The sequence below is a fragment of the Pholcus phalangioides genome, unplaced genomic scaffold (genome assembly GCF_987345545.1).
Source record: "Pholcus phalangioides strain wild (caught in Gottingen) unplaced genomic scaffold, Ppha-v1.0 ptg000003l_1, whole genome shotgun sequence".
In the NCBI taxonomy this organism is placed as follows: domain Eukaryota; kingdom Metazoa; phylum Arthropoda; class Arachnida; order Araneae; family Pholcidae; genus Pholcus; species Pholcus phalangioides.
The window spans coordinates 9636035-9651885 of NW_028301596.1; the positions used below are offsets into that span (position 1 = coordinate 9636035).

A 15851-nucleotide genomic window follows, 5' to 3' on the forward strand; every position below is an offset into this window, starting at 1 on the left:
AAGTTGTCTCACGTGTAAGGCTTTACTCCTAGAAGGTGGCTTTCAGGCAATACATCTAAGTGGTCCAATCCACACACCAGCTAAACTCTAGGACAGAGGTCTTCAAACTTTTTCTAGTCACGAGCACTGTTTGTACTCATCATCAAAAGCAGAGCACCCCTCACGTCAAGTTTGGCATACGGATGCATGAAATCTGGATAATTTCAATCCTTGTTTAAGGGGGGTTCTAATGAAGTAGAAGCATTAGCAGCCTCTCTTAGCCGGTCACAAGGCTTGCAGTGTTTCTCAAAATATGCTCGTGGCTCATAGAATTGTCACCAACCTTTCTCTGGTGCATCGCCATGAGCTGGAAATATTTATGCTTCGATGTGGTTCTTTTATATGTATGCACAATATAAACTAAAGTATTCTGGAGATCCGCAGATGGACCATGAATAACGCAAGGAAGCTGAGAGTGACAGAAGTTCGAGAACCACCGCCTAATGGGAATTTAGTTGACACATCAGTTCATGTCTGCAATGACCAACCAATGCGGAAAAACACCCGACAAGTTGCAAAAAAAAAAAGCAAAAGTACGCGCACCGATCGTTGGTCAGTTGAAAATGCTCAGATTCTGCACCCAGCAACGAATCTTCTAGTTCCATATCCATTAAATACAACCTAAGACACCCATAATGATGACGTCAATCTATATTTTTCCTCGAATCGCGTTAAATTAAAGCTTTATATTCTCATAGGGGGATCCGCTTATCCTTGTAAGGATATTCACTAGCGATGGCCTCTTCTCATTTCGCTTAATTAAAGGCCTGACACGACGAAATTCGATGTCACGGGGGAATCCATTTCAAGAAGACACTCCATTAACTAAACTGAAATCGTGCTAATTGTTTCCGACAGGAAGGAACCTTGCAATGGAGAACGAGTCTCTATTTATATATAATTAATTTTTTTCCCTCCAAATTCTTTCATTGCGTTTAACTATGAAATTCAAGCTATAGATAATTGTAATTGAATTTAAAAACTCATGTAATGCTCCACTTGATACATTTTTAGGCACTCACATGATCTAGAATAGTGCTGCGGGCCACTTGATTGACCTGTAAATGCACTAAGCGTTACTTAAGTGATCTGTGAATGCGCTAAGTGACACTTAAGTGATCGGTAAACGCAACGCGGGCCGCCCTTGTGATGTACAAAATAGGAATGTTCCGCGGGTCACTCAAGTAATCTGAGAATGTGTTACACAGGCCACTTGAATGATGTGGAATTGCCACCGCGGCTCACTTATGGGATCTGGAAATGTTTCGCCAAACGCTTGAGTGATCTGTAAATATGTCGCGGATCTGTAAACTGAAATATCTGAATAAACTGCCACTTGAAATATCTGAGAATATGTCAGGAGTAGAGCCCGGAAGTTCAGGCACTAAAAATGGTCAAAATAGGCAGGCAAAAAGGCACTAAAATAAGCATTAAAAAAGGGATTTATAATCAATAGTTCGAAAATAGATAAAAAAAAGAGGCATTTTTATTGCCTGAACTTTCGGGTTTTTGTCATGAGCCACTGAAGTGATGTGGTACTGCACCGCGGGTAACACAAGTGATGTGGAAATGTGCCGCTAAATTCATTAAAAAAAAAGGTTTGAGGTCTCGTTTATGAATCAGATGAGTCCGAGGGGCTCAGATAGACTATTCTATCTGTATTGACAAATGGAGAGGACGTTTCTATGTGCATTATTTCAATAGTTCTCCAGACCAGAGGTTCTCAAAGTGAGCGTCGCGGATTCTACAGGCATCGCCAATCTCTGTCAGGGGTTTCACGAGAAAAGAGTGGGTTTATTGATTCTAATTATTTCTCCCATTGTGCCATTCATCTGCCGGTTTCACTCAATTCATTTCTCCCATTTATTCATTTTTAGTCGGCCCACACAAATTGTTTCCCCTTCTGATTTACCTGCCTTCCCGCAAATTATTTTCCCCCCATTTATTTTTTGCCGGCCCTCAAACTATTTCTCCCATATGCCTGACCTTCTCACTCAAATTATTTCTTCCATTTATTTATTTTTTTCCGGCCTTCTAATTAGTTCTCCCATTACGCCATTTATCCAAAGATCACTCAGTTTATTTCACCCATTTATTCATTTTTTTTCCGGTCACTGAAATTATTTTTTTCATTTATTACTTCTCGCCGACCGTAAAATTACTTTCTTCATTTCACAATTTACCGGTCACTCAAATTGTTTCTCCCATTTATTCATTTATTTTTGCCAGTCTGCAAATTATTTTGCACACTTCCACCAGTCCACACACGAAAAGGTTAACGCAGTTCTGACCAGTGTTTCTCAACCTTTCTGAATCCAAGGACCAGTAAAATATCGTAGATGAACATCTCTAACTTATAGCACGATTACCTTTAACCGATGAACCTCTAAGATATAGCATGAGTTGCGTGACCATGTGACTCGTATTTTACGGACATCCCTGTATTCGTGTTCGCTCCGACAATTGTTGTTTTTTTTCAACGAAGCTTATCCGAATTCGTTAACTTTACTTAAAATAGTGAATGAAGATCACTTCCAAAACTTATAAATTTTATTCTGATAATTATGACTATATACCAATACTTATCTCACAAACTTGACATATGATCAACGTTTTTTCCGTCAACTATATTTCAAGTTACTGTGAGTTTCAGTAGTCCTTCATTTTTCACTCAATCATAATTTTCAGCCATTTCAGCAATAATTGGTGACTTGTGGCAATGTTTAAGAAAACAATTAGAGAAACATCCCGTATTTTTCAGTATTTCGCATCACAGTTTCTCGTATTTTTCTTAGTGGAAACGGTCCCCCAGTCATGATGAATGCTTTTTTTCATGAAATAAATTAACTGCGATTTGCTGCAGTCCTTTATTTCTCCACTGTTCAGATTTTAACAATATTCAGCAAATTTTTACTCCATATCTAGTCTTGCAACAAATAGAATTTTCCGCGATTAGATATAATACCTTAAATGAGAAAATCTAATTTCTATTTGAACCCATAAGGATATTACTAAAATTACAAAAATTTACCGATAGAATATTGCTAAATCAACAAGAACATTTTTCATTCAGTTAGAATTAAAATTAGCAAGTTTTCCTGCGGACCACAGGTTGAGGACCACTGTTCTAGACTATTCTGGAGAGCTACGGATAACCGGTGACATGGTCGAAATGGTGTCGCGGGTGAGAAAAGTTTGAGAACCACTGCTTTAGGCCATTGTTTCCCAAATGGTATACCTTTAGGGCAGTTTCTCAACCAATCGTAAAATCCCCGGAAGAAAATTCGCGAAGTTTCATTAATTTAAACACAACGTAAATCACAGGAGAAAAACAAATACGTAATAAGGATTGCAAGCAACGTGATCAAGTTATTGTTTTCCTACAAAATTTCGATAATTTTATTTATTTGTGAAGTATTAAATTGCTTCACGGATGTTACCGAACTTTGTTAAATGTCTTCCACAAGGATATATTGTTTGTCCTGGAAAAAGACCATAGACATTGAAAACATTTTCTTCTGATAGAACAATTTTAAAAATTGCTTTACACGGGTTTCCCCCCTCATTCTCTTTGCAGATTGCCATTAAGCAAAGAGAGAGAGAGAGAAACCTTGTTATTTCTCTCGAAATTGCGAAATTTTGGCTACCTCCAATAACACTTCTTTTGTCTTTAAAAATTTTCTAAAGGAATTTCCGATAATAACAACACGTCGATGAAGGATGATTTCCCAATGGCTTTGGAGCCACTCCAAATACACAGTATGCGGATTTTACTGGAGGGTGTAAAGCTGCGAGGTTTATTTTTATAGTCCATGATTATATGCCTTGATACTTGGGAAGTAGTTGAAATCGCTCTTTGAGCTTATATTTGTTATTCCAAAAAATATTATACACCACTGGTTTGTGGAGCCATGGCCCTAAGACAGCACATTAGCGGCATGCTTTTCGGCTTCGATTTCGCCGCGGGCGGAGGAATCTGCCATTTTCACACACAACACTGCAATCTGCCATTTTTAACTTGCACAGAGAAATAGTGGATTTATGTACAAATTATTCCAGTATTATTTTGTGTTCGAAGTGGTTACACACTGCTTGGCCAAAAAAGTCATTACCTATTTCGTTAGAAGCTCACGGGAACATTGAAAACGTCGGAATATGCGCATGCGTGTGACTATCGAAAAAAGGTTACTTCTCTCAATTGGCGCTAACATTTACTTCGGCTATTAGGTGGATGTTTAACCCCCAGGACGCTTCCATCATCTAAATGGAGCATTGAAGGATCCCCGCTTCACATGAGATGTCGAAGAGTTCTCGGAGGATCGGTGTATCCGGAAATTTAATTGAAATCAAAGGAACATAGCCACCTCAGACGAAAGCAATAAAAGATAAATTGATATAACCATCAATGAACATGAGAGCTGCATGAATTTAAATCTGAAATCATGTAACAGATAAATGAAATTTCCATCATCTATGAATCAGATGCTCAGTGTACTATCCTGATAAACCATCCTCTGATGATTTAGATTGATTTTTCTTGAAAATGAAATTCTCAAAATAACGCATAGATGGCGTGGGCATATTAATGAATGTCAATAAATATTCCAGTTTTTTATTTTTTATTTTTATTATTTCTATATTCTTTGACGAGTGTGCTTGGACTGCATGGGATGGGTGCACATAGGATGGTGTACTGGCAGAATGTCTACCTTCAACTACTTTATGTGCTGGCAGTGACGTAAATAGGCAGGTGCAACAGGTGCACCAGCACAGGGCCCACTTAGAGGAGGGGGGGAGGCAGAAAGTGCCTAAATGGGCCATTCTGGGCCCAAGAATGGGGCTAGAAAGGGCTAAATGCAAATTCTTGCACAGGACACAGGAATGGCTAGTTACGGCACTGTGTGTTGGTCACAGTTAAAGGACAGAGGGACCGTATAAATTTTTTTATTTTTTTGGTGCACTGTATTTTCATTCTCAAATCTGATACAGGGTGATTTCTGAACGTATTCTGAGCATTTTTTAAAACTGAAAAACATGGTTTCACGACAAACGGTTGATGAGATAAAGGTGCCGTTGAAGTATTACGTCAGCAAATTTTTGTTTCAGCCATTTTTGACAACCTTACCCCCCTTGCTGACTTTTGAGTAAAAGTGCTCCCCCAAGACTGTGCCCCCTCCCCCTGTCAGCAAAATTTCGTCAGCTCTGCGCCCAACCTCCTAACGTATATTAGTATATTAGGTGGGGTCAGAGACGTACGCCGGGTTGGGTGCTCGTGACCCCCACGAAGACGATCAAAAACTTATTTTTTCAATGCAAAACAATATTTAAAATAAATAAAAGTTTGAAAGAAAATACCTTTATATATGTTAGTATAATCAATTTCTGTTAATTTCAATGCTATTCGAAGGCCAAGAACTCAAAATTTCTCTTCAAGAAATTCATTGCGATCCACCCTCTAACCCGCCATATACGGTAAGCCCTTGGCTCGCGGACCAAATGTGGCCTTGGGGGTTATCTGATGTGGCGTGCGTGCTCCTCCACACACACACAAACGTAATTTTATAAAAATAAACTAAACGGCACATTCCCAGATCGCTCAAGTAGGCCCGTAGCACATTCACACATCACTTAAGTGACCCGTGACACAGTTCCAGAACACTTAAGTGATCCGTCGCACATTTAGACATTCCTTGAGTGACATGTGGTACTGTTTTAGAGCATTTAAGCGCACCCTCCCAGTGCGGTTCTACATCAGTCAAGTTATCCGTGGCACATTCCCAGATTACTTAAGTGATCTGTGGATCACTTTAGTGGCTCGTGGCACAGTTCCAGAGCACTTGAGTGATTCGTGGCACAGTTCCAGAGCACTTGAGTGATTCGTGGCACAGTCCCAGAGCACTTGAGCGGTCCAGACACATTTCCACAGCACTTGAGCGGTCCAGACACATTTCCAGATCACTTGGATTCGCCAAAAATTTAGAGATCACTAAATTGGCTCTGTAGGGGGGACTTATGAATGTTAGTTCAGGTGCCCACAAACTAGCGAAAGGTTTTTTCCCGTTTTTGGCACACCGAGTAAGATGCCATTAGGAATATTTCATATTTTTATAAAGGGTTGTTGATGACGCAAGCATCATCCAAACCCCTCTTCCTCCCTTGTCATCAAAAATTGACGTAATATTTGAATGACCCCCTACACAGGCAGAATTAGGACTTACTGGACACCCTGTATAGCCCTTCCTTACCTTAGAGCAGTAAGTCCCGAAGGGTGTGTGTGTGTGTGTGAGAGAGAGAGATCTTGGAAATAAAATTCTGCTGAATGTAGGAATATCGCTGTGATTCCCGAAAACCGTATCGCAGATGTTTAGGATGCAGCCAGATCAGAGACAAGGATTCTTCTCCGCAAGATATTTTAAATTTTCCACTATTGTAGAAAACTTGTGGGAATTCCTACATTTACTTCTGAGAATCAGTTCCTCTTTGCAATACTTTCTTTTTCTTCTTTGAAGTGTTTTTTTTCCCTCCTCCTTCACCAGCATGAGTATCTTATTATAAAATAGCCTGAATCTATAGACGTTTTCTAACGAGGTAATATACTGATTACAATTAGAAAAATTTGGTGCTGATTAAAAATTATTTCAGGCTCCTAATATTTCCTCCGTAAACATTTTTCTTTTGATTTTGAAGTATTGGTAGGCAATCTTTCATAATACCGAAATTTCCCAAGAATTTTCCACTACATGAGCCGAAATTCCTCTGGAGGCCAAATAAAAATTATTTCAATTTCTCCTCCAGACCAAAGTAATCCTCTATAGACTCATCCATTATGCATTAGATCGCCCATTAAAAAAAAAAAAATTGACAGATAGGGAGCTGCTTCATACGAGAATTCGAGAAGTCTCGCGGCAATTTACTCTCATTTACATCTTTTTCTTGTTGCGAGTTTTTTTTTTTTCAGTAAAATATCTGGAATTATATATGTGCCCAAAATCTTCGAAATATACAGATTAAATATGAGTGTTATTGTAGTAAAAATGTACTGCCATTTTGTTATCAATTTGATGAAGGATGAGGAAGTGTACTAAATGCATTAATAATACTTACAATAAATGCATTAGTACATATTAATACTAATGTAAATGCATTAGTAATACTTACAGATAAGAGAGAGGGAGTGTAGTAATACATATGCCGTTTTCCTTTCATTCGTTTTTTTTTTCTACTTTTTTTCCTTCCTTTTTCTAACATGCCATTACGTTAGAACAAGGTTATCATATTTATCCCGATTCGTCAAACAGAGATCATTCGAATTTCTTGCCAATTGCATGTAACCGAAGCTGTTAAACAACTAAATTGCACTACGCAATCAACAGCAGAATATTTGTGTTAAGGAACATAAGAACTTTCAATATTAAAGTAATAGAACAAAACATTTAATCTATCATTTTACTCACCATAAATTAACTATAATAATAATAAATACATGGTCACTCACCACTATCGTACAGTCGGATCCCGTTATAATGAACTCCAAGAGATCGGAGAAATAACTTCGTCATAACGAAATTTCGCCGTAAAGGGATTCCAGGTTTTTGCATTATTCCTATGTAAATTTATCTGGGAAATTAGAAAAGCGTTCGTTAAAACGAGATTTTCGCTACAACGGTATCCGACTGTATTTAATTATTTGGTCTCATCTCGGTTTTCGAACCTGCTCACAAACGCCTTAAGCGCTACGAAACACATAACTCTCACTGACTCGGAACATAGTGCCTTAGCCCTATTAACCACATCTTCAATGGTATGTTTTTTGAGTCGTGATTCTCTCCCTCTTCATCACATCATTCGAATACTTTTTGGTTTTGATTCTTTTGTACAAATTAAAAACCCTATTTCAGACTGGTTGAACAAAACTCCTGATCGGACTTAGATTCGTGAGGGGTTCAAGGATTAAAGAAAAAGACTCAAAATATGTCGTGAGAATGTGTTTCATGTAGGTGCCAATTCTGTTGATGTGTCGCAGCAAGTTGGGTATGGTGCAAACAAAAATGACTGGTTGTAGGACTTTCAAGCGTGAGAAAAAATTTAAGAACACGTAATCTTGCTACTTATGTATTTGGAATGGAATTTTTAGAATGAATTACTCTAATGGGGAATTGCACTCTCGACTACAGGGATCGGCCACTTCGCGGATTGGCCGGCCAAAATCCGAATCAGTTCTACAAATCTGACTTTGGCGAAACCTCTCGCCATTTTGCGTATTGGCAGCACTTCGGGATTTGGCAGTAACATATACAATTTTAAAATGATTTACAAAGCTTCGGCATGGGCCATTAAAGGATTAAATTGCTGAGGCGATATGGACTTTCCACATGGAAATTTGACATCCTTTTGATCTACGGTCGGTAATCATTGTCAAAGTCAATATCAATCATTGTTCCTAAGTTATGCCATTTGGAAGGTGGGGAGGGGAGAGTCCTTTCTGAAACACCCCATACAAATAACCGCAATGATCAAACAATTATATGACAATGGGTAACATTAAGACAAAGACATTATGTCTTTGGCATCAACAACAACTGTGTCGGGAATTTATACTTTAAAATTACCATTGATTGTCTTTCCCACCATTTCAGAGACGTATCTACTAGGGTGGGTCGAAAGGAATAAATTTTTAATTTTCAAATCGCTTATAGTGCGGAAAAGTTGCCTCCTTTAATAATAAGAAAAACGACGTAAAAAATTTTAAAATCGGTTGATATCTTCCGGTCGCGCATCGTATTTGAAGATTATGGAAATGACGAAAATTAACATTTTTCTTAAAGATATTTAAATATTACTTAAAATTCTACGATCGACACGTTAAAGCTTTTTAAGCTTATTTTATGGTTCAATAAAGTGAAATAAATTAAAACACCATTAATATTTCAGTGTTTATTGGTCGCGCAAAATGTTCGAAAAAACAGGAATTTACCGAAGTTTCATTGTGCAGCTCTTTACCCGTTTTGTTCCAACAAAACGACCCGTAATTAATTACAGGAATGTAGCTGCACGTCGAGTTCCACCCACACCCTACCCAATCAGCCATCCGAAGTAGGCGCGTGTGTGTGTAATTTACATTATATTTCAAAACTAGTCACCAAAATTGACACATTTAAAATCTGACTTTTGGGAGAAAGCAAGCATAACGTATCTTGATAATAGTACAGATATGAAGTACAGTACATCTCTAGCTTCATGTCTTTAGTTGAGGCCTCGATATCTCTCAATGTATACATTTCTCGACTGTCTGAGTGTGACCAGGAAACTTTTCGGTGCCCTCTGATGTGGTTAGTGTCAGAATTGATGAATGATATAATACCATCATCTCGTACTTCCAGTACCATTGGCGGGGGGAGGATGATGCAACAGCATGTATACCAGAAAATGATTTCAGTGTAATCGGTAACTTCAAAGTTCATCTTATATATCCACGAGTGCCTAATAGTTTTTCCTTTAGAGGCGGATTATCTTGCTTTTAAAGTTCTTCTATATCCAAGCTCTATCGAATGTGTTCTCTGTCATCAACGATCATAGCCAACAGTAAATTTTTAGGGTGTACGAAGAACGCATTATGTTCAATTATTGGATTAACAACTTTAAGTAAACCGTCAAATAAATATCACTCTGGACAATGTCCCGAAATTATTAATTTGGATATGTCCAATACAATACTGCTTGTCTTTGTCCAGCATCTTTCTCTCTCTGTCTACTTTTAGAATAAAAAAAATCTACAGATTCATACTCCACTACAGGGAGCTTTCACATCCAGTAAGATATTACCCAATGGGTCCAGAAAAAGATTTTGGCCCTGTGTATGCACCATCTATATAGGTGGTTCCCCACTTCGAGGCGCGAATGCGAGTCGATCGCAAAATCCGTTGAAAAGTCTCACCACAGAGAGCAACAGGTCTACAAAACTGTAGACCTGTTGCAACTGTAGAAAAACAAAATTCCTGTTTCTCGAACATTTTGCGCGACCAATAAACATTGAAATATTAATGATGTTTTAATTTATTTTATTTTATTGAACCATAAAATAAGCAGAACAAATTTCTGTGTGTCGATCCTAGAATTTTAAGTAATATTAAAAAATTTCAGAAAAAATTTTCATTTTCGTCAATTTACATAAACTTCAAGCACGATGCGCAACCGGAAGATATCAACCGATTTTAAAAACGTTTACGTCGTTTTTTTTCGATCCACCCTAATGTCTATCTCTGTGCAATATGTTTAACTTTTTAATGCATCGTAATCTTCAAAATACAGAGTAATACTCGAGTATATCTCCCAGTAACTCACAAATTACGCGTATGTGGAATTTCAACAGCAAAATCCGTTGACATTGTTTTTAATACGTCTATGCAGTGTATTACATTGCTCAAGTATTCAATGAAATGCCTATACACAGTGTTGTAAGTATACATTAAAAACTTCGTATAAAAGTGGTGAGATGCGGAAATGAAATTGGAAAACCCCCGAGGAATACCCAAAAATGAAATAATTTTTGAAGTTTCTAGTTTATTTTCCCACTAATATTTTGCTCTGTGGATTAAAAGTAAATTAAAAGCAACACGAGACATAAAACAGGATTCCCTTTCAAAAATAAATATTCTATACTTTTTTCGGAAGATAACATTAAAAGACGTTTCATTGGTTTCAACGAAAAATTGATAAGTAATAATTGCTTTTATCTTTTTTATTTCGTTGAACAGTATTTTCCCATTCCCTATTTTCCGGGACAGAAAACAAGTAATTGCAGTTCTTCTTCTGCCTAATTAACCTTGAGCTAACCTTTTTACTCAATATATTCGGATTTTAAATTTGATGTTATTGTTTCGGAAGTTTCTATTTTTTTAAAGTTAAAATAACTAATCGAAAATAGAAAAAAATATATGCGTATTTTCATTTCCAGAAATACTCATTCACTAATGATTTATGTGTTTGTTCATTTGATCATTTTTCTATTACACCGCAATCAATTTTAATGTACACGACATATAATTAGACTAGAGCCTCCACTTTACAGCCGATATGAATTGATGTACGTGCGCGTTGGACTTGGCAACGTGTCTCTTCCAAAATGGATGTAGCACTTCTGTAAGTTAAGATTTTGGGGAATACGGTGGGTTTTTTGAACCCACAAAACCTCGGAACGGTCAAGTTTGACGGCTTTGACACACTGCGTGCCTTGTGCCATATGCGTGTGCAGCAACGTTCCTGAAACTTTGAATTTTGACAGAAATAAATAAATTAAGGTTATAATCTTTTGTTGTAGCAGGCTTTTCTTAACTTCCAAAACATTTTCTGAGCACGCAAAAATTTTCAAGCCTCTTTCCCTAGCTCACAGAAATCTACCTCTTTGAGCATAAGAAAAATCTGCAAGGCACCTTTCCTTAAACTTGCTAAATCTGAGCTTCACCTGATCTCGAAAAATGTACATTTAAACATAATTTAAATATGTTTAGATTTCTACGGGACACAAAAGTTCCCGTTATAGCGTTTGTTTTCTTTGGAACGATGGGGGGTTGCTATAATGAACGTGGATCGAAATAGTAAAATTCTCATAACTGATTGCATGTCAAGCTCAAAACACATTCAAGAGCGGATTTGTCATCACTTCAACAACTTCATTGTTCTTCAACCCCATCCTGCTGGTCCGCAAAACTTTCTGTTATGTAGTAATCAATTTACTTAATTTTATACTCAATATATAAAATGCAGTTCATATATTGCTTATGTATTTTGTGGCGGTTCTCACAAATTACTTCCCCTGCTCTCATATGTTGTTTTTACCTGTCCATAATTGAATCGTCTGTCTTAATAAGGGAATGAGTCCAGAAATCAAGTTTTTGAGGAATCAAAAAACAAAACTATATTCCCCTAATATTTCATTCCCCTAAAACTACCAATTTCAAGGTGCTAAGTTTGCATCTAGAGACTGGTTTTTGTTTTTTTCTTACGACTCATGCCTAGAGCAGAACCTGGAGATATTTTAGGGAAAAAAATGTAATTTTTCCATTTTTGGTGTATATTTTATTCTTTAAACCTGACATGATTCAGTTATTCTTCCTATTTATTCTTTCATTTCAAGTATATTCCTCATATTTATTTACGAGTATTTATTGCCGGTCTGCAAATTTTCTCGTATTTGTTTACTTTTGCCAGTCCGCAAACTATTTCTCCCATTTATGCCGGTTTGGGAAGTTCTCAACTATTATCACCGGTCCGCTGTTGCAAAAAGTGTTGGAGAATATTGGGCACTTATGAGTATCATCTGCGCCAGGTTGCCAACACTATCCGCCCGAGTGGTGCAGTGGTAAGTTACTCGTATTCGACCATGAAAGTCGCCATCAATATCCACGGGTTTGAACAGGGAGGAAGAACACGTAGAAAACAATTTCTTCACCTACTGAGTCTGGGACGACCACCGATAGATGGCGCCTTTATTTCCCACCTAACTCCAATGATAATGAACTGCAATAGGGCCGTTCAAATATTACGTAAGCAAATGTTTAGCCATTTTTTACCCCCCTCCCCCACTTGTCAGCAAAAGTAAGCGAAACGCTGACCCCCTTCCCCCCTTGTCAGCAAAATTTCGTCATCAGCTCTGCCCCTCTGAAACCTAACGCATATTGGTGGGATCAGAGATGTACACGGGGGGGGGGGGCATAGGGGGGTTCTCTCGTGCCCCTTTTCCACGATCAAAAATTTATTTTCTTGATCGTGGAATTGATATAAAGGAAGAAAATACCTTTATATGTTATTATAATCAATTTATGTTAATTTCAATGTTATTTTTAGGCTATGAACTCAAAATTTATCTTTAATAAATTCATCGCGACCAACCCTCTAAGCCATATAATGATAAATCACATAAAGTTCCTTGGCCCGCGGACCAAATATGGCCCTAGGGGGGTTACTTGATGCGGCCTGCCCTCTTCAAACCTAATTTTGTAAAAATGAACTAAACGGCACATTTACAGATCGCTTAAGTGTCCCGTGGTACAATTCCAGAACATTTAAGCGGCCCGCGGCATATTTTCAGATCACTTAAATTACCCGCGGCACATTCTCAGATTATTTAAGTGATGCGTTGCACAGTTGCAGAGCACTTAAGCGGCCGAACACATTTCCAGAGCTCTTGGATCCGCGAAACATTTAGAGATCACTAAAGTGGCTCTTTAGGGAAGGGGGAGGTTGCTATAATTTACGCTGTAATTATCACTGGTACAATTACTGGCAGTTTATCTTCCTGGCACGGATTATACGTAAATACCGAACATAGTGCAAGAATTTGAGAAACTATTCCCGTATCTCTGATATGTGACAGAGAGTATGTATAATCTGTGATGATTGGAAATACAAAACACGTCTATTTAAAATATGCACTTGCATTCATAAAAAGAAGCAAATATTTTTTATCAGGAATTTAATGGATATAAGTTTTCTTTCCTTATCCTGTGTGAAAATGGTTATTCATATATTTTTTTTTTCTGTGTGTGTATTGCAGAATCATAGAGCAGCAATCAAATTTGAAGTTTCTGACGAGAGAACAGCTTTACATTTACCCGAATCTTGAAAAATTGTAAGTACCTTGCAGATAATATTGTATAACATTCATGTGATAGGCTGTGTGTAATACGAGTAAAGTACACTGGAACTTGGGTTAACGAGCTTAATTCGCTCCGCGCACGTGCTCGTTGTACGAATCGCTCGATATTCGAATCAAATTCCCCCACAGGATATAGTGGAAACACGGATAGTTCGTTCCACAATTATTCATTTACAAAAAATGACTAATAAGAACGGCATTTAATCTATAATACAATGCAATAGTTATATATATATATATATATATATATATATAATACAATAAAATACATGTATTGGAAGAGCCACTTAATTTTCAGAGATATTGACTTCGGCCCGCGCCTACCCTGGGCTAGAAATCAAACTTCCCTTTTGGCGGGGAGGGCGTCTCAACCTCGTGGGTCCCCACGAAAAGTGCAGGGTCGTCTTAAGAGCCCCATCGGCTTCCCCCAAAGCCTCCTAGATACTACTCTAGGAGGCTTTGCTTCCCCCCCCCCCAACTGAATAAAGTAAGTTTTCTAATGCCTGTCTTATTAGTATGCTATTCACATATTGAAGCTCTCGAAAATTTCGACCAAATATCGTTATCATGAGCATCCTTTTCAAACTCGAGGCCCACGGGCCGTTCCAGTGTGGGTCCACGTTTTAAGACGGCACTGACAGTGTTCTGTGGTCACCCGTACTTGGCTGGAGAGAATTAATAGCTTACATATAAGTAATTACATCCAGAAATTGTAGTACCAGATCTCATCATGTGCCCTCCCCCATAGATACGAGGATTTAGATGGGTCCTGGTTCCATGCTGAATTCAGAAAGTATATATATTAACATTTTAACCCACCATAATTTACTTGAAATCTATCACCTCTTTCTGAGGGCCCTTCTGACAGCACCGCTCAAATACCGAATAAAACTAATATGATTTTTCAATTGACATTGATAAAAAGTTTCCGATTGAAGAACAATATTGAAAAATAATATATAATGTGGTAGAATAAAACATATTTTTATAAACACCATTTATTCAATCATCAAATTTACTTCAAAATTTTAATGGTTGATGTTATTGTAAAGTAGAAAAACATGAATAAATTTGTAAAATTGGTAGTCTATGATTTCGTGAAAACCTAACTATTCTCGTTTACCTTCTCTTTGATGTCAATCGCTCATTGAAGTCATAGGCAATCCTATATGTGGCCTACGGGTTTCGGCAGGTTATCGAGATATAAGTGAGTTTGAACGTGGTGCTGTAGTCGGCTCACCAGAGATGGGACATAGCATTTCCGAGGTAGCGATGAAATTTGGATTTTCACGTACGACCATTTCACGAGTGTACCGTGAATATCGGGAATCCGGTAAAAAATTAAATCTACGACATCGCTGCGGCCGGAAAAATATAATGCAAGAACGGGACCAACAACGACTGACGAGAATCATTAAACGTGACAGACGCGCAACCCTTCCGCAAATTGCTGCAGATTTCAATGCTGGGCCATCAACAAGTGTCAGCGTGGGAACCATTCAATGAAACATCATCGATATGGGCTTTCGCACTCGTGTACCCTTGATGACTGCGCGACACAAAGCTTTACGCCTCGCCTGGGCCCGACAACACCGACATTGGACTGTTGAGGACTGGAAACACGTTGCCTGGTCTGACGAGTCTCGGTTGCAATTGCTTTGAGTTGATGGACGTGTACAGGTATGGAGACAACCTCATGAATCCATGGACCCTACATGTCAACAGGGGACTGTTCAAGCTGGTGGAGGCTCTGCGATGGTATGGGGCGTGTGCAGTTTGCGTGATATGGGATCCCTGATACGTCTAGATACGACTCTGACAGGTGACAGGTACGTAAGCATCCTGTCTGATCACCTGCACCCATTCATGTCCATTGTGCATTCCGACGGACTTGGACAATTTCAGCAGGACAATGCGACACCCCCACACGTCCAGAATTGCTACAAAGTGACTCCAGGAACACACTTCTGACGTTAGACACTTCCGCTGGCCACCTAAATCCCCAGACATGAACATCTTACTCCTACGGATTTATGGACAGCCCTGCAGGATTCATGGTGTCAATTACCTCCAGCACTACTTCAGACATTAGTCGAGTCCAGGCCACGTCGTGTTGCGGCACTTCTGCGGACTCGCGGGGGCCTTACACGATATTAGG

At 38.4% G+C, this 15851-nt stretch overlaps 1 protein-coding gene across 1 annotated transcript in view; it reads left to right on the top strand.

The window, feature by feature from the left end:
• The window catches only part of LOC149088022 (high affinity nerve growth factor receptor-like), a 144717-nt gene that overhangs the window by 57808 nt on the left and 71058 nt on the right, over positions 1–15851 (top strand). The window contains exon 2 of the mRNA XM_089252728.1: positions 13592–13666. Coding sequence (XP_089108854.1) covers positions 13592–13666 — 75 coding nt within the window. The remainder of the gene's footprint in view (positions 1–13591; positions 13667–15851) is intronic.